The sequence below is a fragment of the Lycium ferocissimum genome, chromosome 10 (genome assembly GCF_029784015.1).
Source record: "Lycium ferocissimum isolate CSIRO_LF1 chromosome 10, AGI_CSIRO_Lferr_CH_V1, whole genome shotgun sequence".
In the NCBI taxonomy this organism is placed as follows: Eukaryota; Viridiplantae; Streptophyta; class Magnoliopsida; order Solanales; family Solanaceae; genus Lycium; species Lycium ferocissimum.
Window position 1 is genome coordinate 9505067 of NC_081351.1, and position 22723 is coordinate 9527789.

Sequence of the window (22723 nt, forward strand, 5' to 3'; positions counted from 1 at the left end):
AGTGAAGAACGATATTATCCAAGATGATGTTACAAATGAATTGAAATAATACTTTACTAATTATCTAATTCTGTTCTTTCTTGTTCTGAAGTTGGTTCTCTTTACTGAAAATCTATTTGACATTTACTGGCAGGGGAGGGCTGCATGTGTGCTCATTGATCTTTGCTCTGGTGTCTTAGCTCCATGGATTCCTCAAGTGATAGCAAAGGTTATTCAAAATTTTAGCCTTAGTCCCTGGCTGTGCAGGCTCTAGTAGAATTTAGGTCTTACCTTGCAACCTTGCTTGTGAAAATTTTCTAAAATTCTAAGGTTTCTTTTAATACAGATTGACTTAGCACTTGAGCTTTTGAAGGATCTTTTACCTATAATCCAGGTGTGTCTTTTTATTATTATTTCATTTTACTTGAGTGAGCCTTTTGTGCTTATCTGATTGACTAGTAAACACTTGCTTGCGGACAATGAACCTTTTTAACTTTTAACACAAGGAATAATGGAGAGAATATTGGTGCAGTACCTAATGCAGCAACAAAATCCCTATATAATTTCTCATCTCTTTGTAAAGGCCTAGAAAAAGTTGATTTAGTGGAGATTTGCAACTAGGAACATGAATTTTTCATTGATGAGTGCAACTGCCAGAGAGAGTACAAATTCTGCAGGATCTCATAGTACAGATATTTGAAGACAATGCTTCTTGAACAGGATCTGTTCTCTAGTCTCATATACTGTATCATTGAGTTCAGAGGAGACCAGTCAACATTGTTCTAATAAAGATGCTGGATGACAAATCAAGTCAAAAGGGTTTAAGGTTGGCCTTTTGACTGCAGTAGTTTACTGGTAGATGCTCTACATCTTTGTAATCCTTGCACATAAAAAACATATCTAATTGATAGCACTGACACCAATCACGAACCCAATACAGAGAAGTCATAGCTGATATGTGACGGTAGTGCGGTAAAAATGGGATATTTAGCAAAGATCATTTCTAGCTGTTAGCATATTCTTGCTGTTGAGATCCCGTTTTCATTATATCTTACCTTTGCCCAAAATGTGTATCAGGGTGCTCGCCACTCATTTGCTCGTGCACGTGCAGCCCTTAAATATATTGTCTTAGCTTTATCTGGGGTTATGGATGATATTTTGGTCAAATATAAGGTAATCTTTTGACTAAAAATTTCTGTTCAACTGTTATTCGGGGGAATCATGCAATTGCTCTGTAGTTTATGTGGGAAGAATCACCGTAAAGTTTTAACTGTTTGATTTGGCACCTTTTTGGGAATTTTATCATTTCAGGATGCTAAGCACCAAGTGCTTTTTCTTGTTGAGATGCTAGAACCGTACCTTGATCCTGCAATAACCCCTGTACAGAGCATTATAGCCTTTGGGAACGTTCCTTCAGTTTTCCTTGAAAAGCAAGAGAAAAATTGTGCTATTGCATTAAATGTGATCCGCACAGCTGTACACAAGCATGCTGTCCTTCCCTCTCTGGAAGCTGAGTGGAGGCGTGGATCCGTTGCTCCGAGGTAATAGAAGGCTGCAAAAGTCTTTCTTAAAACATTGAGTTTCTTCGTGGGAACAACTTCATCCTATGCCCTGTTTCAAAATTCAGAACTTAGCCTGTCTTGATTCTATGCCATTTTGATTTTAAGACTGATTTATAGCATAATTTAAATATTTTACTTCCTTTTGGGGCTTGCATCATTAGGTTGATGTAACAGTGCCGTTAATTGCTTTTGTATCCTGTTGTATTTGATGCTATCTTTTGAAAGTTATGAAATTGCAATATGGTCAATTGAGCTGTCTATATATATACTTAAGAAACAATCCAACCCAAAGAAAGAGAAATCTGATTGCAGACTTTTTCCAGCATGACTTCCTTTATACTGGCCATGGGCCCATGGCAAAAGTATTAAAACTGGTACTTCAGTTTCGAGGTGTTATGTAATTTGAAAGCTAGTGATTTTTGCTCTCTGGACCCTAATTTGTAATTGAACCCATGTTATCAAAGGTGAAAAGCGAAAAAAGCACGGGCTTCAGTGAAGGAAGGCCTAATTGAAGGGAAAGATAGAAAATATATATGTAGTTATTATAATAACTATAAACCCCAACCAAAATGATGCAGACAAAAGAAGAGAAAAACTTATAACTATGTGAAATCTTTATTGGACAGTTTCGCTCTCTTCAGGACAGAGCCCATGGGCGATGAAGTACATGCCTTTGCGCCTTTTCTTGATAATGGTAACATTCATATGAATATCCACAGGTATACTACACAAAATGTGTAGTCCCCCTCAAAAGTGTTTCACTTACAAAAAGGCTACTATAGCTATTGTTAGTTACAAATTGCCTAAAACATTGTAGATATCTTCTGTCTGAGTTGCTAACTCCTGTTTACACCAAAAATAAAGAAGGCCTAAGCAGTTCATCTTGAGCTTCTGAATATTGCAGCACTTGGTTCTCAAAGCATCTCTGGTTCCTTTCTGCCCATATAGACCCCCTTAGTACTTGCAGCAAAGCACTGCTTAAGTGAGGTGAAGAATATGACCTACTTTGCCCAATTTTTTTCGCACCTAGCTTCAGTGGTTAACCCTTCTTAAGCGAGTCTGTATGAATACTGAATCGCACACCAAGACTTGGAGGATACTTTGTTTGCTAGATCAGATAGTGCTTTGAAAGGGGTTCTAGTTTTACGAAAGGAATCTTTAACTTAAAAGTGACTTTTGGAGTCTGTCCTCTGTATAGAGTAAGATGTCATCAATCTGGATGGTATCCTGATATTATAAACTTAATGCATAGAAGATATTCCAATGATCATGATTATCTAAACGTGAAATAAAGGTTTTCGGTTTCTTCTGAATATATCCTGCATCTTGTTCAATTCTGCTGCCAATCTACTTTGGCATTTTCACACTGTTTTCCTCTCAGTAAGATAGATCTCCTTTATGAAGTAGACCACTTGATTAAAGCAGGTATCAGTACTATAAGTCTAATAGAAAAATGATAATCTACTTTGAAATTGATGCTAAACACCAAATCAACTTTTTTAAGGACAGGTGCTAAGAAGTAAGATCTACTGTCCTATGACTACTCTTATTCTTATTATCATAATTTGCAAAAGACTGACTGTTTAGTTGTTGGCGCTAACTTGCCTGGCCCCGACAAAGATAGTCCATGCTGTTGATTATCTTGGAAAGAGGATTTCTGTACCTCTGCAAAAGTTTTGTCAGGTAAAAGAACTTTAATGGGAATGATTGCTGTGGCGAGATCTGCTTGGGCTGTCTTGCCAGCCATAATTGGTGAACCAAATAGTTACTATTTCATTGGGCTGATTCTATATATAAAGGAGGTTTATGTGTCATAGTGAAAGATTTATGTGGTATCCTGAACTCTTATCTGGTAACTAGTGCTTTAGTGCATATGATAGTAAGCTTTTCCCAAGTTATACATGCTGCTTGACTGCACTGAATTTGCGTTGAATCAATAAATATGCAGTGTCCTTCTCTCAGTTTTGGAACCTCACATGCAGCTTCCTCCTGACATCGACCTACGCCAATCTCCCACTGCTGAGCTGCTAGGATCACAATTGGTAAATGTTTCACCTCTTTCTTCTGTCTTCCACAATGGGGGAGTTTCTTCCAGATCTGGTATTCATGATGATTCTGATGCAAAAGTTGATTCTGATATGACTGGAAAAGCGGACATCCCTGAGGAAGTGAACCTTCTTTTTGCTCCCCCAGAGCTCAATAGAATCTCTCTAGTCTCTGGCAGCCTGGAGAAAAAGTGCACAGCCTTAAGTTCTGATGTCAAGAAGGAAATTAATCAGATTGTTGAAAAAGCTACAAACAATCAGTTTGACAATGGCTCGCTATCTGCTATTGATTATACTGTTGAGTATTCTAATCTGCATGCTGACTACTTTCAGCTTGTGAGTTATCGAGATTGTCAGATGAAAGCTTCTGAATTTAGGCGTTTAGCTGTGGACTTGCATTCTCAATGTGAGATCACTCCTGAGGGTCATGATGCTGCTATAGATGCTTTGCTTTTAGCAGCAGAGTGTTATGTTAATCCGTTCTTTATGATGTCTTCCAGGGACACTTCACCTATTATGAACAAACTGAGTACTAAAAAGCCATGTAAAAACCATGAAGCCTCTGTTCTTCAAAAACTTTTTGAGGAGGACAATGACTTCAAAATTGTAGCTGACCTTGAGAGGAAAAGGGACAAATTTGTTCTTGAGATAATGCTTGAAGCAGCCGAGCTTGACAGGAAGTATCAGCAGAACTCGGACGGGGAATGTCCGACTCCCTACATTGAAGGGAACGATGAGAAACTAGAGTTATCTCAGCAAGATATAAAATCAGCAGATGCTATCACCTTGCTTCGTCAAAATCAAGCACTTTTATGCGACTTTTTAATTCATCGTCTGCAAAAGGAGGAGCACCCGACACATGAGATACTATTGCAAATTCTGCTGTTTGTATTGCACTCGGGAACTAGATTAAACTGTCCTCCTGAGATCATTGTTGACACAATAATAAAATCTGCTGAGCACTTAAACAGGCAGCTGAGATCATTTTATTATCAATTAAAAGAAGGAACTGTCCAGTTGAATGAGTGGAAGCTGCATGCAGTTCGACGTCGGTGGATCCTTCTTCAAAGATTAATAATTGCTTCAAGTGGTTGTGATGAAGGGTCCGAGCTTTCAATTAGCTATAGGAGTGGTTTTCGGTTTGCTAATCTAGTTCCTGCTTCAGCTTGGCTGCAGAAAATACCTGCATTCTCATCTTCAACTGCTCCTCTTGCCCGTTTTCTTGGCTGGATGGCAATATCTCGTAATGCTGAACAGTATCAGAAGGAGAAACTCTTCCTTGTCTCAGATCTTCCACAATTGACATATCTTCTGTCTATATTTTCCGATGAGCTTGCTGTAGTAGGTTACCTGGAGCAGAAAGATGACAAGAAAATTGAAGAATCTGGTAGCAATTCAAGTTCTAGGAAAGGGGGTGAAAGTTGTAGTCCACAGATTGGAGATCAGTCTTTTTCTGTTATATACCCCGACATAAGTCAGTTCTTCCCCAATTTGCAAAAGGAGTTTGAAGTTTTTGGGGAATCTATATTGGAGGCTGTTGCTTTGCAATTAAGATCTTTTTCTCCTGCTATTATACCCGATTTATTATGTTGGTTTTCTGATTTTTGTTCATGGCCGTTTGTTCGAGAAGAGAACCAACTTTATTGTAGAAAATCTAGTGGATTTGCAAAAGGTTTTGTTGCTAAGAATGCAAAAGCAATTGTCTTTTATGTGCTTGAAGCCATCGTAGCTGAGCACATGGAAGCACTGGTACCAGAATTACCGACGTTGATGCAAGTTCTTGTTTCCTTGTGTGGGTCTTCATATTGTGATGTGTCATTTCTCAGTTCGGTGTTGCAATTGGTAAAGCCAATTATCTCATATTCCTTGGGAAAATGTTCTGCCGATGAAAACGTAGTGAGTGATGATTCATGTCTTAATTTAGAATCATTATGCTTTGATGAACTTTTTGAAATTATCAAAGATGAGAACCAGAGCACTCCAAGAGAGGATGGACTATGCAGGGCAATGTCAATTTTTGTTTTGGCATCAGTGTTTCCTGATCTATCCTTTCAACGCAAAGTTGAACTATTGCAATTTTCTATATCCTGTGCTGATTTTGCTTCTTGTGAGCCAACAACGTCATTTCATGATTATCTTTGTTCATATCAGGCTCTAATAGGAAATTGCAAAGTTTTGCTCCTTGAGACATTGAGAGGCTGGGGTGTCATTCCCTACACTATGCCTCAGTTGTCTGACATTGATATTTCTGCACCATGTGATGATAGATCTGAACATTACTCAGATTTTCTTTTGGATGTCCATTGCTGTTCAACTGAGATGAATGAAATGAACATGGATGATAATGCTGTTGTGAACCAAAAATCTCAGCTCAAAGTTGTGGAAGTTGGAAGACTCCTAAAGGACCTAGAAGCACTCATTTCCAAGCTCAATCCAACTATTGAACGATGCTTTAGGATTCACCATAAATTAGCAAAGAGTCTAGCCCTTGTTTCTGCAGAAAGCTTTGTGTACTCAAGATGCTTAAGTTTGGTTGCTGAGAAATTTCCAGTTTCTGAAGACAGTGAGGAGGGAATTCTTCTCAAGGCAGAATCGATTTCTAATTTCATTGATTGTTGGAAAATCAGTCTTGAAGGACTTGCAGAAACAATTCTAGTGCTTCAAGAAAACCATTTGTGGGAGCTTGCTTCTGTGATCCTTGGTTCTGTACTCTCTGTTCCTCGACACTTTTCTTTGCATAGTGTAGTTCGCAATGTATGCTCTGCAGTTAAAAATTTCTTGCATGGTGCCCCAAGTATTGCTTGGAGGCTTCACAGTGATCAGTGGATCTCTCTGCTATGTGAAAGGGGCATCCATAACTACCATGAACATGAAGGTTCTCTGATTGATCTGTTCTCTTTCATGCTTTGCCATCCGGAGCCTGAACAACGGTTTATTGCACTTAAGCACTTGGGGAAGCTCATGAGCCAAGATGGACATAGTGGGTCTGCTTTATTATGTTCTAGTATTCGCGATAAAGTAGCCTCATCAGTAAGTGAGTCTTCTGTATGTGAGCCGATTATATCTGCTCTCGTTTCTGGTACATGGGATCAGGTAGCTCTGCTGGCTTCATCTGACCCATCACAGCGTTTAAGAATCCATGCAATGGCACTTCTTGTCAACTATGTACCATTCTCTGAAAGACGCAACTTGCAATCATTTCTTGCAGCAGCAGATACAGTTCTACAGTCTTTGACAAAACTATCGCAATCAACCTGTGAAGGACCATTAGCACAACTTTCGATTATACTTTTTGCCAGTGTTTGCCTGTACTCTCCAGTTGAAGATATTTCACTTATTCCTGAAAATATTTGGAGCAGTATTGAAACTTTTGCATTAGGAGGAAATGGTATAGTTTATTCTGCTTCTCTATTATAACCAAAAGCAGATATAAGATTGAATTGTGTCAGCATTGCGCTAATTGTGCTATCCAATTTGTCTCATTTTTTTTTCCAGAAAGATTTCCCGCCGGACTTGAGAAAAGAACTTGCCAAGCTTTATGTAGACTGAGAAATGAAGGGGATGAGGCTAAAGAGGTAGTGGACCAAAGGGGTCCGATTTTCATTTGTCATTTTCTTAGTAATTTATGTAGGGTATTTTGGAACATCCAACTATAGAATTCCTTCTCTTCTTTTTAATTTTTTCCAAAAAATTAGTACTATTAGCTTGACAACATTATTTTTGTGAAGTGCATCTAATGTGAACTTCTTGTATGGATAAAAGATGTTGAAAGAAGCTCTCTCTTCAAATTCCCAGCAGCAAATGGATCCAGATTTTGGCCATACACGCGAAACAATCCTTCAGGTATAAACAATGTTAATCCAATAAATCTCTTGCTAATGATCTATGTTTCGTTAAGGTGTCCCAATTCTCATCTGACATGATATGTATAAACTCCAGTTGTACCTTTGAACATTGTTCAGAACATATATTGTATTAGGTTTGAATAAAACTAGTAGTTCCTTTACAACAACATACCCAGTATTGTCCCACAAGTGGGGTTTGGGAGGGTGGGGTGTACGCAGTCCTTACCCCTACCTTTGTGGGGTAGAGAGGTTGTTTCCGATAGAAAATTAGTGGTTGCTTTCTGTGATAAAAATATCAGCTGTTTTATATTTGATTTTAAAAGTAGCAATTAGCATCAGCATCATTCTTTTTCAGTTCAATGTCTGATGTGGTAATTTCCTACTCCATGTTTGTGTTGATCTCTCTCCTGTGAGGAACTAACAGAGGGGGAGAGAACCATAGGATACAAAATACATGTGTTCATAGGATTATGTACAATACATAGAATACCTTTCTTCAATGTGGGACAATATATTTAACATCTAAGTACACAAACAGTCTTATGGTCTTAACGATGAGTTTACAAATCACAAACGCACCAGAGTAGTAAAATGTTGCTCTTTGGGAAGAGGCACACTGATGAGTTTTCTTTAGGAAATCGTTGTAGTTGCACAACGCTAGAAAAATTTACTGGCAAAAGTGCTCAGAAGCAAGTTTAAGCCCTAAAGCGAGGTACAATGCAGATTGGACGCTTTGCCTCAAGTATTAGGCACTTCAGTAAAGGCCCTAAGGTCTCTTAGTGTGAAAGAATCCGAGCACCCAACTCATACTTTAGGATTGGTTGGAGACTTTTAGTAGCTTGGAACAATTTAAACCTCTTTGGAGACCCTTATATGACAAGTGAGGGACGAGTGTTGCATTCTCTAGCACCCTCCTACACGTGTAACCAAGTTCTAGGTTTTACATGTTTATTTAATTTTCTTTTGCCTGTCTTTATTTTATTTTGAAGTAGAGAGAGGAAGCTCAACGTGAGTGGGCCTCAAGTAGAGGAAGAAAAATTAGACTTAACATGCTAATGAGTTGGCCCGGAGCAATGAGAGTTATCCAATGGGCTGAATTGATGGAGAGAAGAGCCTAGAGCGATATAACATGGAGAGAGAAAGCGATTGTTAAAATGGGCCCTGATACCATGTGAAAGAATTTGAGCCTAACTCAAAACCTTACAACAACTGTGGAGTAGCTCAGGACCGTTTTAACCCCTTTGAAATCCTTACACAACCAATGATGGATAAGTGTAGCATTCTCTTAGCAGTTAGATTAATTTATGAGGCCCATGAGTTCTGTCTTCAAAAGAAGGTGCTAAACAAGAAATATAGTCTGCAAAATGATATATTAGTTGTTAAAAAATTATGGATGAATTTAGTTGTTCTTTTGATAGGTAAAGTGATTTTATTAATGAATAACCAGGAGGTACTGCAAAAGTACAAAATTTCCAAACACGATAACTACAATAGTTACAGCATTAAGGCTTCTAAAGAATCCAAAAGAAAAGCTGGATGTTCTGGCGTATATCTCCTACACCACAAGTATAAATTTTGCATGTATCTATACTTTATGGAAGAAACATGCTGTTTTTCCCTTCAAAGCATCCATTGTTCCTTTCCAGCCAACTGGTCCATTTGATGCAAAGTGGAATTGTCTTCCAAGTTGGTTGAGCTTCTTTCAATCTTCTGACTCTGCCGGCATGTGAAGAGACCTCCGAGATCTTGAGGCATCACCCAGCCCACTCCAAAAATATTTAAAAATAGGGAGAAAGTAAAGTCGCAATGAACTGAACGATGTCTGTTAAAACATGGAGAGAAACCCTGTTCTGTAGTACATCCTGGGTAAAGCAAGCCTCCATTGCAGCTATCCAACCAAAGCAAGATGCTTATGAATGCTGGATGGGTTGACTTAGCATTCAATACAGGCTCTGGAATAATGAGGACTGATCTGCCACTACCATTTAAAGATAGGATGCTCAAGAGAGTAAATGGCAATCGAGAAATCTCCGTACAGCAGAGGTTAAAAGCAAGAAGGGAAGCATTGAAATATCAGAATCATCTGCAAATCAGGAAAATGGGCTCTTGAAGAGATGTTTAGTTGGATGTTGTGGAGAAAAGTCAAAGGAAAAACCTACCCTAGCAGATATAAGGAGATGGTCTTCATCCAACTGGAAAAAGGCTATTGGGATAAACATCTATGAGCTATACAATGATATGTTCCTATTTGAGTTCCCAAATAGAAATATGGCTGAACAAACTCTCCAAGGACAATGGAGGTGGAAGAACATCTGTTTCAACCTCGAATGGTGGAGCCCATTATCAGGAAGTGTCTCAAACTCCATTGAAGTAAAGGAGACTTGGATCAGAGCAGTGGGCATTCCACTGCATTTGTGGTCACAGAAAATTTTCCAAGAAATAGGTGAAATCTGTGGGGGATGGGTGGCTACAGAGGAGGAGACAGAACTCAAGAACCATATGAAATGGGCAAGAATCTTGGTGTCCAATGATGGTAGATTTATTCCAAGGGAGGTGTCGATCAATCGTAATGGAATCACGTATTACTTCCCAATCTGGGTGGAAAGTAAAACAAGATTCGAAATCACGCCGGAAAAGGAAGGAAGAACCATCAGAGATGCTGCTGTAGATGCTGCTGTGAAAGATCCAGGTAAAGCTATTGCATGCTGGGTAAAAGGAGATGACCTCTGCAAAGAAGTACAAGAATCCCATCCTCCTAGGGATTCTAGAGATATGCATCACATGGGACTGTCAGATACAGTGGTTGACTTCACATCAGAGGTATCATGTGATGGGCAAGTGAACAATTTAAATGAAATTTCAGGATTGGGCCGGGTATGTGAGCCCACACCTAAGAAACCTCTGAAAGTGATAAATGGGCCTGACTTTGCTGGACAAGTTATCTTTAATGACTTAACTTGTGATTATTACTTGCCCTCAACATCGTACAACAACAATTGGCACTGCATGACCATGGCTGAGCTCTCAAAACAAAAGAAAAGCATGCATGCACACAAACTGCAAAGGAAGTGAACACTTTTGCAGAAGTGGTGATGAACTTGTCTAGGGAGGTGATTGGGGAAACTTCAAAAGTGGTGGAAAAAGATGATTGGCAGATGGTGGCTGGGAAAGTGGTGGAAAGAGGGTGGCAGAGGACCTATCTGAGATAGCAGATCTGAATCCTTTCAATGCTATTGAAAACTGGGAAGTTGAGGAGGCAGAGCCTATCCAAATTCAGCAACAGCAAACAATCATGGATAAAGAGCAAGAAGCTTCGGTATGGGTACAACAAAATATGAGTAAATTCAACAAAATTTTTGGGGTAGATTTCCAGGGGCACGAGGAAGAGGCTATGGAACTATTACTACAAATTGACAGTAGTAGACAAGCAAGAAGAATGGTGCAGGATTCTGAATGCAGAAAAACAAGGTTTAAAGGTGCACAAGAGCTGAAAGGTCTTGTTTCTTTTGATGTTAAATACAAGAGCAATGGGAATAGGTACAAGGGGAGAAGTATCATCCCTGTTTCTTAATGCAGTTCAAACTAGTAACATGGAATGTTAGGGGATTAAACAATAGGGACAAAAGGAGACTGATGAGCAGTTTAGTTTTTGACTGGAGAGCAGATATCATCTGTTTCCAGGGAACTAAAACTGAGGGTGACATTACAGAACTGGTGAAACAAATCTGGGGGGAAGATGGATTAATTTTGCTTGTTTGGAAGTTAGTGGAACAAAAGGGGGGATTCTGTTGATGTGGGATAAAAGAGTATGGAGGGGGGATATTCTTGAAATAGGTGCTTACACTCTAACCTGCAAGTTTGAAGCACAATTACAAAACTTCTCATGCCATATCACAGGAGTGTATGCTCCAAACTCTTATAAAGAAATGAGACTGGTATGGGAAGAATTAGGTTCTGTGAGAGGCTTAATGGAAGGGCCATGGGCTGTTTGTGGAGATTATAATGTCACTAGGTTTATCTCAGAGAAGAAAAACTGTACTCAAAGAACCAGGGGGATGAAGGAATTTTCTGATTTCATTGAAGACATGAACCTAATTGACCTACAGCTTGAGGATGCTACTTATACTTGGTTCAAAGGTGACAATCTAGAGATAGCTTCTAGAATTGACAGGATATTAATCTCAAAAGAGTTTGATGATAGTTTCAACAATTTGAAACAGATTCCTCTCCAAAGACTGGTTTCAGACCATATTCCTGTTGCTTTACAAGGTGGTTCATGGAATAGGAGTAAAAGTTATTTTAAATTTGAAAACTGTTTCGAGGGTTTTGTGGATAGAGTTAGGGGTTGGTGGGATTCTTTTAACTTCACAGGCAAACCAGACTACATACTTGCTTGTAAATTAAAAGCTCTAAAGTCTAATCTTAAGACTTGGAGTAGAAGTGAGGATGGAAACTTGGGCTCTAAAAGAAGAAGTTTGCTAGGACAGATGGCTGAAATGGATGTAGTGCTGGAAGAAAGAGCCCTAACAGAAGAGGAATCAATCAAGAAGGCAACTTTGCTTATGGAGTATGAGGAGTTGGTCAAGAATGAAGAAATATCTTGGAGACAGAAATCAAGATCAATCTGGTTAAAAGAAGGGGACAAGAACACTAAGTTCTTTCACAAAATGGCAAATGCTCACAGATGATATACAATATTGATCAGCTTATGATTCAGGGAGAAACAATTGAGGAGCCAGCTAGAATTGAAGAAGAGATAATTGATTACTATCAAAAGCTGTATTCTGAGACCACACAATGGAGGCCAGCCTGTAACTTTACAAATTGCCCTACTATATCAGAGGAGGAAAAGAGTCTTTACAAGGCAATTTTGAAGAAAATGAAGTATTGAGATGTCTAAAATTGTGTGCAGTTGACAAAGCCCCAGGCCCTGATGGATTCACCATGGGTTTCTTCATCAAATGTTGGGAAGTAGTGAAGCATGACATAATGAACACTTTTCACAACTTCCATGAGCAAGGAGTTTTTGAGAAAAGTTTTAATGCAACTTTCATTACTCTCATTCCTAAGAAGAAAGGTGCTAAGGAACTAAGGGACTTCAGGCCTATCAGTTTGATAGGTAGTATTTATAAAATCTTTTCCAAAGTGTTGACTGAAAGAATGAAAGGGGTCATTGCAAAACTAGTGGACTCCCAGCAGATGGCCTTCATTAAGGGCAGACAGATTATGGATGCTGTGCTAATAGCTAATGAAGCAGTAGATTCCAGGTTTAAGCAGAAAACCTGGAATCCTTTGCAGTTAGATATTGAAAAAGCATATGATCATGTAAACTGGAGGTACTTACTCCAGGTTTTGGAGATGATGGGTTTTGGACAGAAATGGATCCAATGGATCAAATTCTGCATATCAACTGCTAGTTTCTCAGTTCTGATTAATGGTTCCCCAGCAGGTTTTTTTAAAGCACAAAGAGGTCTCAGGCAAGGTGTGACCCCTTGTCACCTTTCCTATTTTTGATTGCAATGGAAGGTCTAAACAATATGATCAAGACAGCAAAGGTGAATGGATGGATAAATGGTTTTGAGGTGGCTAGAGCTGGTAATGAAAGTCTGGAGGTGACACACCTCCAATATGCAGATGACACACTGATCTTTTGTGATGCTGAAGAGGAGCAACTAAGGTTTTTAAGGATGATACTAGTCCTATTTGAAGGAATCTCTGGGCTGCACATTAATTGGAGGAAGAGTTTTTTGTATCCTATCAATGAAGTCCCAAACATGAACTTGTTGGCTGCAAATCTAGGTGGTGAAGTTGGTACTCTGCCAACTATCTATCTGGGAATGCCTCTGGGAGCCAATCTAATTCAACAGAGATTTGGAACAATATGATTGAAAAATGTGAGAGGAAACTAGCAAGATGGAAGAGCCAATATTTGTCCTTGGGGGGTAGAGTGACACTCATCAACTCAGTCCTTGATGCCCTACCAACATATATGATGTCTCTGTTCCCAATTCCAGCAGGGATTATCAAGAGGTTGGATAGCATCAGGAGGAAATTCCTGTGGCAAGGAAATAAAGAAAAAAAAGGATTTCACTTGGTGAAGTGGAAAGTAGTGATCACTGGCAAGAAGAGTGGGGGATTGGGAATAAAAGATATGAAAATGCAGAGCAAAGCACTCAGAATGAAATGGCTATGGAAGTATGCCAATGAAAATCAACTTTTATGGAGGAAAGTTATCAATGCAAAATATGAAGAGGAAGATAGCTGGATGACAAAGGAGGTTACCACACCATATGGGGTTAGTCTGTGGAGATCCATAAGAGCCTTATGGAATGAAGTTAAGTGCAACTCCAAGATCAAAGTAGTGAATGGGGTCAAAACCAGATTCTGGAAGGATAATTGGCTTGAGGCTGGTCATCTGGAAACACTATTTCCAGATATATACAACATTGTCTTAGATCATCAAAGGACTGTGGCTGATTTGTGGACACCTCAAGGATGGAATTTCACTTTCAGAAGGCAAATCAATGATTGGGAGATACAAAGAGTGGCTGATTTTCTTAACATATTGCAACAATTTAAGGGACTTCAGGTAGGAGAGGATGTTTTTGGTGGCTGGGGAATAAAAAAGGAGTGTTCAAAGTTAGTTCAGCCTACAGGATGATGAATCAATCAATTCAACAGATTACCAACTGGCCCTGGAAACACATTTGGAGATCCAAAATCCCACATAAAGTTAGTTGCTTTGTGTGGCTTTTAGCTAAAGAAGCAGTTCTTACACAGGATAATTTGATGAAAAGGGGGATAATTTTATGCTCTAGATGTTTCCTATGTGGAGAAACAGCAGAGACAGCTAACCATCTGTTTCTACACTGTAAGTTTACACAACAGCTTTGGAGAATATTTTTAAATCTCAAAGGTATAGCATGGACCATGCCTAGCAAGGTTTCAGAGGCTCTAAAGAGTTGGGAAGAGGCAGGATTGCAGGCAAAGGACAGAAATAGATGGAGAATTGTCCCTGCCAGCATATGGTGGGCAATATGGAAGGAAAGAAACTCCAGATGTTTTGAGAGTATAGAGAATGGAGTGCAGAAGGTCAAGTTGAATTGTATTTTATTGCTTTGTTTTTGGTGTAATCAGGCTTACTCAGATGATACTATTTCCATTATTGATGTATTAGATTCAATATAGGATTAGAATAGTAGAGTATTGGAGTACTTTTGTAGATATGGTTTCAGTACAACCTATGTACTGTTTTGTTCATGTGGAATACAATATAGTTACCAGTTTCAAAAAAAAAAAAATCAGTGGTTTTCTTTATGGTTCTGTTACTTGCATTAAATATATGTACACATCAATATACGTGTGTTTATTTTTTCGTTACTTCTTCACTGAAGCGTGTGCTTACATGCATTTTCTGTTAAACCTTGTTAGACCTTAGCATATTTATGTGCCTTTGCCATAAACAGCACCAGCGATGAACGCTCTTGTCAACGCACAACACAAACATCCTAAATCATCAGAAAATCATGGTGATAGTTTTTTTCTTAACAAGGTTGCTGTAATTGTGTGGCAAGAGAAAATGTTGGTTAATATATAGCACAACCCGAGGAAAACCTATCTTCAATACTAGAAAAAGGTCCCTGTCAAAAAAAAAAAAAACTAGAAAGAGGTCTTTTATAGTCTTATAAAAACTAACTAGAAAGAGGTGAGGTGGCAGAGTTCCGGCAATCACCATAAAGAATCACCGAAGATGTGCAGACATCATAGTTGTCGCATGAGGTGGTGTTGCTGTGGCTTAAAATGAGGCTAAACAGTGACCAGAACAGTGTCCAGACGGGAACAGGGTAGGATCCAGGACAAAAATATGGCGTCCAGAATAGAGACGCGATACTATCGGAATGTTCACCTGAAAGGCGCGGGTCTGGTCACATTGGTCAACTGAAGGGAGAAATGTTGTCGCGCTCCTTGAAAATAGGCAGGTATGCTCGAAACAGGTAGAGGATAGAAGCACAACAGCACCGGATCCACTGAAAAAGGCAGAGATAATGTACTTAGAAAGGTAACTAAAATTCTTGGTCAGGAAAGTGGGATAAAACTGCACGCGAATAAGGGAAAATCAATTTAGTTATAATAAATCATTGACTCCGGTGCTGTGTGAGAAAAAGAAGAATTAGAGAATGCTCTATATATTTATATTGGAGGGAGAGGCACATATTTCACTTGTCAATTTGGACATCATATCTAGCATTCTTTCTCTAACACGGACATTCTAGGAATAAGCTAGACTATTAACAAACAACTAAAGACCCTGCAATGTAAGAAACCATATTTGGTGGACAATATGGGAGGAAAGGGTTGCAGACAAATCCAGTAACTTGCAGAAGCTGAAAATGAAGTGCTTAGCTCTTTTTTATTTCTGGTGTAAAGGATGTCCTTGAGTATCATGTCTCTATTTTTGATGTTTCAGATTCCTTGTAAGAAGAAAAGGATCTGGAGTGCTGGTAGCACTTACTTTTGCAATTATGGGTGACTCCACAGTTTTAAGAGGAGTCAATGTTTTAAGAGGAGTCAATCTTATATTTATATAAAAAATGTTACCATTATGAAAAAAAGAAATAATAACAAGTAATCTAACATGAAAATGGAATATGAGAATATAATCAAAATGCTAGCAAGAGAAGTTAGTAAAATACAGTTCTCTTTATTGTAGCTAGTTCTTGAACCTTTCATGGCCTTTCTTCATATTAGTGTCTTGTCTATTGTAGAATAATAAGCAGAGGCAGCATATATTGATTCTTGTTTCTGAACCCTTAATTATGTCTCTTTCTGTCGTCTTATTAGTTGTTTATTCCGTTGTTTGGGGATCTTCAGATAGTTCCATCAACTTGTAATTAGTACCCTCTTGCATTTCTGTCAAATTTTCACTAATTTGACCTTAATAGTCTTTTAGAATGCCACGTTGAGTATCCATTTTTTCGTTCATTTTTCAGGTCATAGCGGATTTGTCTGCTGTCAACTCATACTTTGACTTTTTCTCAAAGGAATGTGACCGGAAGGTTGTGGTAAGGTTTTGGTAGCTTTATGAGATCTATTATTACTTGAGCTTTTCTATTGACTGTAGCTTCAATTCTTCAAGGAATTGGAGGAGGCCGAGATTGAAATGGAACTTCTTCAGAAGGAAAAAGTAATGCAGGAATTATCGGCTGAATTTAAAGATATGCATCAGCTTCCCTTCCTAACTGGTAATACTATTTCTAGTAATATGTGCATATTTTGTCAAATGCTTCGGAACGCAAAATTCTATCTGTCATGTCAGTCCATGTTTACTTGTTAAGTTTGACTGCTAGGTGTTCTCACTGAATAAAAGTCTGACTTGATACTGTTGCATGAACTTCCCTAGAGCATAGTGCTACAGCTAATTTTGTGTTTCAAGTACACCGATTGATGAGGGGAGATTCATATTTACTGACTTTCACCTTTCTAAATTCTATTGTGCAGATTCGGCAAGTCAAGACAACCGCTTGCAGCAGATCAAAGAGGAAATTAAATCCTTGTATGCACCAACTACAATCTTTGTATACATTAGATAAGAGTTGTATCTCATAGCTGTATTGATTGAATAGTTTTTTCTTTTGTTTCTTCTGACTGCTAGTTGAGTACTCAGCATAAGCTGATCATTAGTTTATCATGGCTGCTGCATACATCCACACTTCACTGTCACTTTGTTGCCTCGGGTGTCACTTGTTTGTCTGGGCATGCTGACTATTTCTAACTAGAGTTTTATTTTTATCCATCACTTCGAAAATTGTCTGTGAATTCCTGAGATTCACTTGTATAAAATGTGGGGTTGGTGGTCTTCTCTGTGTAGTTTGATGCAGTATAAAGGTTGTTTTTGCATTAGACTATAGTGTTTTGTTCTCTATTTGTCATTCTGGGTAAGTTCTCTCTAATCCATGCAGCTGTGTTGGATTGGGCTGATGTTAAAAATTGAACTTTCACTAGAACATCTTGCCTTTCATCTCCTACCTCTGTCCCCACACATTCTATCTGAGAGCGCTTATTAGTTCTAAACTTATATTCCCAAAGGCGAAAAAAGAATGAAAGGAGATTGGGAAAACTTCTCTTTAGCTCCTCTGTTTATCTTGTCTTACCAGAGAAAAGGCCAAAATCAAAGAGGAGGTTATAGCACGCAGGCAAAGGAAACTACTCAGTAGGCATGCCCGTCAAAAATTCTTGGAAGAGGCAGCTCTTCGAGAAGCTGAACTTCTACAAGAGTTGGATAGGTATTTCTACTACTCCCTGAAATCTCTTGCTCACATTATTTGCCGATTACATGTTGATAGTAAAATGTCTACATGATGCTACTGTATCAGAGAGAGGATAGCTGAAATAGAAAAGGAGATCGAGAGACAACGTATGCTGGAGCTTGAACGCGCAAAAACCAGGGAGTTGCGACACAGCCTTGATCTAGAGAAAGAAAAGCAAACACAGGTAAGAAAGATGATCATAGCTTATTTATCATCCCTTGCTTATATGACAGATCGACGAAGTGTTTCAAACTAGACCTATTGAAATTATGCCTAGTGGAAGCTTAGGTTTAGTTTGCATCAATGATATTTACCTTTATGCCGAATGATTTTTCTGAGTATAGTGAGATATCTTGTCACACACTTGTTTTTAATATGTAAATTAGTAGTACACCATCATATCAGCTTCATAAAAAAATAAAAAAGTAATAATTAAAAAAAAAGCTTCTTTTTGCACGGGGAATTTCAGACTCCTAATCTGCATAAATTATCTTTTTACTTTATTTAAGTTTCTCCCCGAGTTTTTCTCTTCTTGGTTTTCCTTTGTCTCTTCCTTTCAACTTTTAAACAGTGCCTCGTTTCCTGGTTGCTCTTTCCTTTGAATTGTTTGTTTAATCCAGCCCTCACAGCCTAATGCCACATTTTCATCCAGCGGAGTGTGTGGGGACCTTTCACCCTCACCTTTATACTTGAATTTAACCATATCCTTGTAGTCTTAAAAGTTAACATGAGACAGGTGGTATTTGTAAAGAAACTTCTATCTTCATTGTAAGTGATTATGTTAAAATTACATTGAAGTTTCATATGAAGGACTAGAAGTCTTACATGCCTATTTCGCTTGATCTTCTTGCAGAGAGAACTGCAACGAGAACTTGAGCAAGTTGAATCTGGAGTTCGACCATCGAGACGAGAATTTTCATCTAGTGGGTAAGTTTTGTTGCATATACTTTTGTTTCATGACCAACTACAACGATGTTCTGTCTTTGCACCCCTACCTTCTTCATCACTGAGCGGTCATTTAGGGCCTTAGCAGGTGATCCAGGCTGTTGAGCAAACTATTTTTGGTTAATCTTTGGCTCAGACTCCTTCCAAAAACCTGCCGCCTCCGGGGGGAACTCTCACCTCCTCCTTTTTCAACTTTCAACTGCAACATTCGCTTTAGTTATTGCCGCTGGACATACGAATTCTGCTATGTCTAGGTTATGTGATATAAGGATAGGGGTGAAATATCAAGGCATAAAGGGGTGGAAGCACTTGGAAGCACTTCCGCTCTTTGAGCCCCGACTAATCCGGGGGTGCACGAGGCCCTCGGCAAGGAGTTTCAAAACCACGGCTTTTTTCCCAGGTTATTCGGTTTGCACCCAGGCTTGTCAAGTCAATTTCAGGCTTGTCGTTTGGATATCATATTAGATTACAACAAGATTTACCTTGGTCCAAGATGAACATGGGATTACTTTACTCTTCTGGCAAATAATTTTATTTTTATGGACAATGAAAATACTGCATTTTCCAAATGGTTGAGTTGGCAATTCTTTCCTCTAGCTTTTCTTACTCATAGCTATTGAATTTTCTTCTAGACAAAAGAATTCCTACTGTCCAGGGGCAATAACTCAAGCAAATGGATGCTAGCCATGCATATAGATGGTGCAAATTGATCAAGCACGTCATTTAAATGTCATGTAAGGTTGGAAGAGTCCCTTCTTTGTTCCAGGATGAGAAGAGATGCCCTCTAATCTTATGCAAAAGTGATTTGTTTTATGAACTGTGAACGCACTAAAGTTGATGGGTAGTAGAATAAGTATTCTTTTCTAGTGTTTGTTGCTCATGTGTATTGGATTCTGCTTGTGGTAACTGATATCATGGTCCTGACAGCATGGTACATTCAATGGCCATTTAGTGTAGATCTCACATCATAGCCACCAAAATGGTGGCAGTGGGAGTAAATGAATCATGTTTGTCCTATATATGCTCTCTTGGCAACAAAAAGGTTGCAACATCAAGTAGTAAAATATTATCTTGCTTGGCAACAAAAAAGCTGCAACATGAAGCAGCAACTAACTTCGTCTTCATCAAAAATCAGTATTAAGTGTCAACTGGGAGTGCTATTATTGACTGCACTTTTGGATTATTTTTTGGTCTTGACAATTGATAAATAGAGTGGTTTGGTGCAGCAGAATTTTGAAATCCAAGCTCTTGATGTCTTTTTCAATCTAATGCAGTAGGCCACGAGAAAGATATCGTGAAAGGGAAAACGGAAGAGCAGGTAATGAAGGGACCAGAACAAGTACGGGGATGACACAGCCCGAAAGTGCAACGAGTTCATCAATGGTAACCATGCCTACCGTGGTTCTATCAGGGGCTAGGCAATTCTCTGGCCAACTTCCAACTATTCTGCAATCACGCGACAGATCAGATGAATGTGGAAGCTGCTATGAAGAAAACTTTGATGGTAGTAAAGACTCGGGGGACACGGGGAGTATTGGGGATGCAGACTCGGTGTCAGCACTTGAGGGACCGTCCATGAGCTTTGGGTCGTCTCAAAGGCATGGTCCCCGGGGGAGTAAGGCCAGGCAAGTTGTGGAACGAAGAGAACGGGATGGCAGACGGGAAAGTAAATGGGAGAGAAAACATTAGGAAAGCACCAAGAAGATCAATGGCATTGCCTACCAAGTTTGATGGAATACACACAGGTATTAGTGCTATAGAATGGTTATCAATTTTCGGATAACCATTTATCAGCATTAGTAAAAATGTTGTTGTAGGTATATTTATCTGTAGAGGAAGAAGCTATAGGAAGACTGTAAATTCGGGGCATTTTCCTCATATAGTTAGGAGAGTACCTGGTCGAACTTCAGGCCAATTTGTAAAAGTGATTGTACCATTATCTATTGTAATGACGTGAATTTTATGTTTTAAGATTTAGGCGATATCTTGCTGTTGCTCTTGGATTGTTTTGTTTACAGTCTAGCGGCCTTTTTTTTTTTTTCCTGGAGAAATATGTAAACGTTTTCTTAAGTTTTTCCTCAGTAAAGAACATACGACCAAATGCCCTGTTGGGAGTTTGAAAGAACATAATACTATAGTACAGGCAACTAGGGGAATGAAATTTTATTCTTCTTCATCATTATTTTACCATGGATTGTGATAATTAGTAACTTGATGTTATAATAATTTTAATCAACTCGAAATAGGATTAAATTATTTTAAATTGTTGAATTATTATCTAACTGATTCGCCACCATTGTTTTTCATAGGCCAGCGTAATTAGTTTTTATGCTTGTTCTTAAGAACAACGCTAGATGCGACATCCATCATTATAATTTTTTTTCCGTAGAATACCTCTATAATATTCTTACTCAAGTATGTGTATTTATTATTTTATATTCCATTTCAGTTTACTTGGCTCTTACACAAAATATATTTTCTTTTTACTCGTCAATTTTAGCAAATCAAGAGATTTACTATGTTCCTCCAATATTACCCTTGCTATTAAGTAAATATATAAAGTAATAGTAGTAGTCAATTTTGGATTTTCAAAAATACTACTTTCTTAAGGAAAGTGTCAAATCAACAAGGACAAACTAAAGTGAAACGGATGGAGAAATAATCAAAGAAATAATGTAGTACATTTTATTGGAGATATAACTTTAATAAATCTTGTAAGTTCCAATAAGGAATCTGAAATGTTAAAACTCTCGTGAACGAGGAACATGAGAAATTAAAAGATGACGTTCGCGGGTATATTCTGTCATTTTCCCACACATTTCAGCTTGTATTCCTTCATCCCAGTTTGCTATTTATTCATTATCGTTCATCCGATCTTTGGGGTAATTTTGTCCATAAAATTCAAATAAGATCTGAGTGTTAAATATTGTTATTGGTGTATATAATTCATTGATATAACCTGCAGAAAAAAAGAAAAAAAGAACGGTCAAATGAGATTATTACACAAAGATTTGACAATACGATATAGTAATATATACGTCGTCCCATGTTCTATCACAAGAATTTGCTTTCCTTCAACACCTTACAAATTACAATAATCTACCTCCTCTTCTTGTGAGGTTCTTTTTTGTGACAAATTGAGCACAAAAATTTGATCGATACGCCAGACACGTGAAAAGAGATTGTTTTGTCTTTATTCTTAGCCTTCTTTGTTTGTTTGTTTTTTTTTTTTTTTTTTAATGGTTTACTTAAAGTGAAATTGAAAATTTAAAGTTTAAAAAAAGATGGTTGTATGTTAGATTAGACCCAACAAGCACGCTTAATCAGAACCGATGGATCCTCCCTATGAGATGTGGGACAGTGGCGCCATTTGGACCACTAGTTAGTTGGGGGATAGAATTAAAAGAGACTTTTGAGTTATCTATTTGAGGATTTAAGACTCAAGTTTTAAAAATTGGGCAAAAAGGACTTTATCTTAATGAGGCTAGATTCATTTAAAAGCCAAGTTTTTATATACCCTTAAATTTCTTTAATTTGCACAAAGGCCCATATATAAAAGCATCAAAAAAAAAAAAAAAAAAAAAAAAACATACGCTCTTTTTCTACTCTTCATCCTCTTTGCAACCGCGTCATTTTCTTTCTTCTTCATATCTTCTTCTTCTTCTTCTTCTTCTTCTTCTTCAATCTCAGTGCCCAAATAAAATTCAATCTCACCTTCTACTTTTGCATTTGAATTAGTGAAGAAAATTTTAAAATATTTAAATTAATGTATATAATCTTTAGTGCTTTGGTTCTTGAATTTTTTTGTCAACCAGTGCATATTACTTCAAAAAAGATGGTATCATGTCTATTCTATGGATTTAAGATAAAAAATTATTTTAGCATTCTTCATCTGTATGTTTTTCAGCTATGATACCTGTTTAAATTAACCAAAATATTTAAACAACTACAAAGTTGCTTACACAAAAAACTTGCACATGTAGATTTTACGTTCAAACAACTACTAGTTGTTTAAACAACTACTAGTTGTTTAAACAACT

At 38.1% G+C, this 22723-nt stretch overlaps 1 protein-coding gene across 7 annotated transcripts in view; it reads left to right on the forward strand.

Moving 5' to 3' along the window:
• LOC132032392 (uncharacterized) overlaps positions 1-20683 on the forward strand; it is a 31645-nt gene extending 10962 nt beyond the window's left edge. For 5 of the 7 annotated variants that reach the window (XM_059422002.1, XM_059422005.1, XM_059422004.1 and 2 more), the window contains 14 exons: positions 134-208; positions 326-373; positions 1057-1152; positions 1291-1520; positions 3490-6974; positions 7082-7161; positions 7349-7429; positions 16422-16493; positions 16568-16673; positions 16930-16984; positions 17586-17714; positions 17805-17922; positions 18592-18665; positions 19958-20683. In XM_059422002.1, the coding sequence (XP_059277985.1) occupies positions 134-208; positions 326-373; positions 1057-1152; positions 1291-1520; positions 3490-6974; positions 7082-7161; positions 7349-7429; positions 16422-16493; positions 16568-16673; positions 16930-16984; positions 17586-17714; positions 17805-17922; positions 18592-18665; positions 19958-20372 (5064 nt within the window). In that variant the 3' untranslated portion in view covers positions 20373-20683. Of the gene's footprint in view, positions 1-133; positions 209-325; positions 374-1056; positions 1153-1290; positions 1521-3489; positions 6975-7081; positions 7162-7348; positions 7430-16421; positions 16494-16567; positions 16674-16929; positions 16985-17585; positions 17715-17804; positions 17923-18591; positions 18666-19912 lie in introns of all 7 variants that reach the window. The other 2 variants (XM_059422007.1, XM_059422003.1) reach the window with 2 other exon arrangements.
• The last annotated feature ends 2040 nt before the right edge of the window (positions 20684-22723 follow it).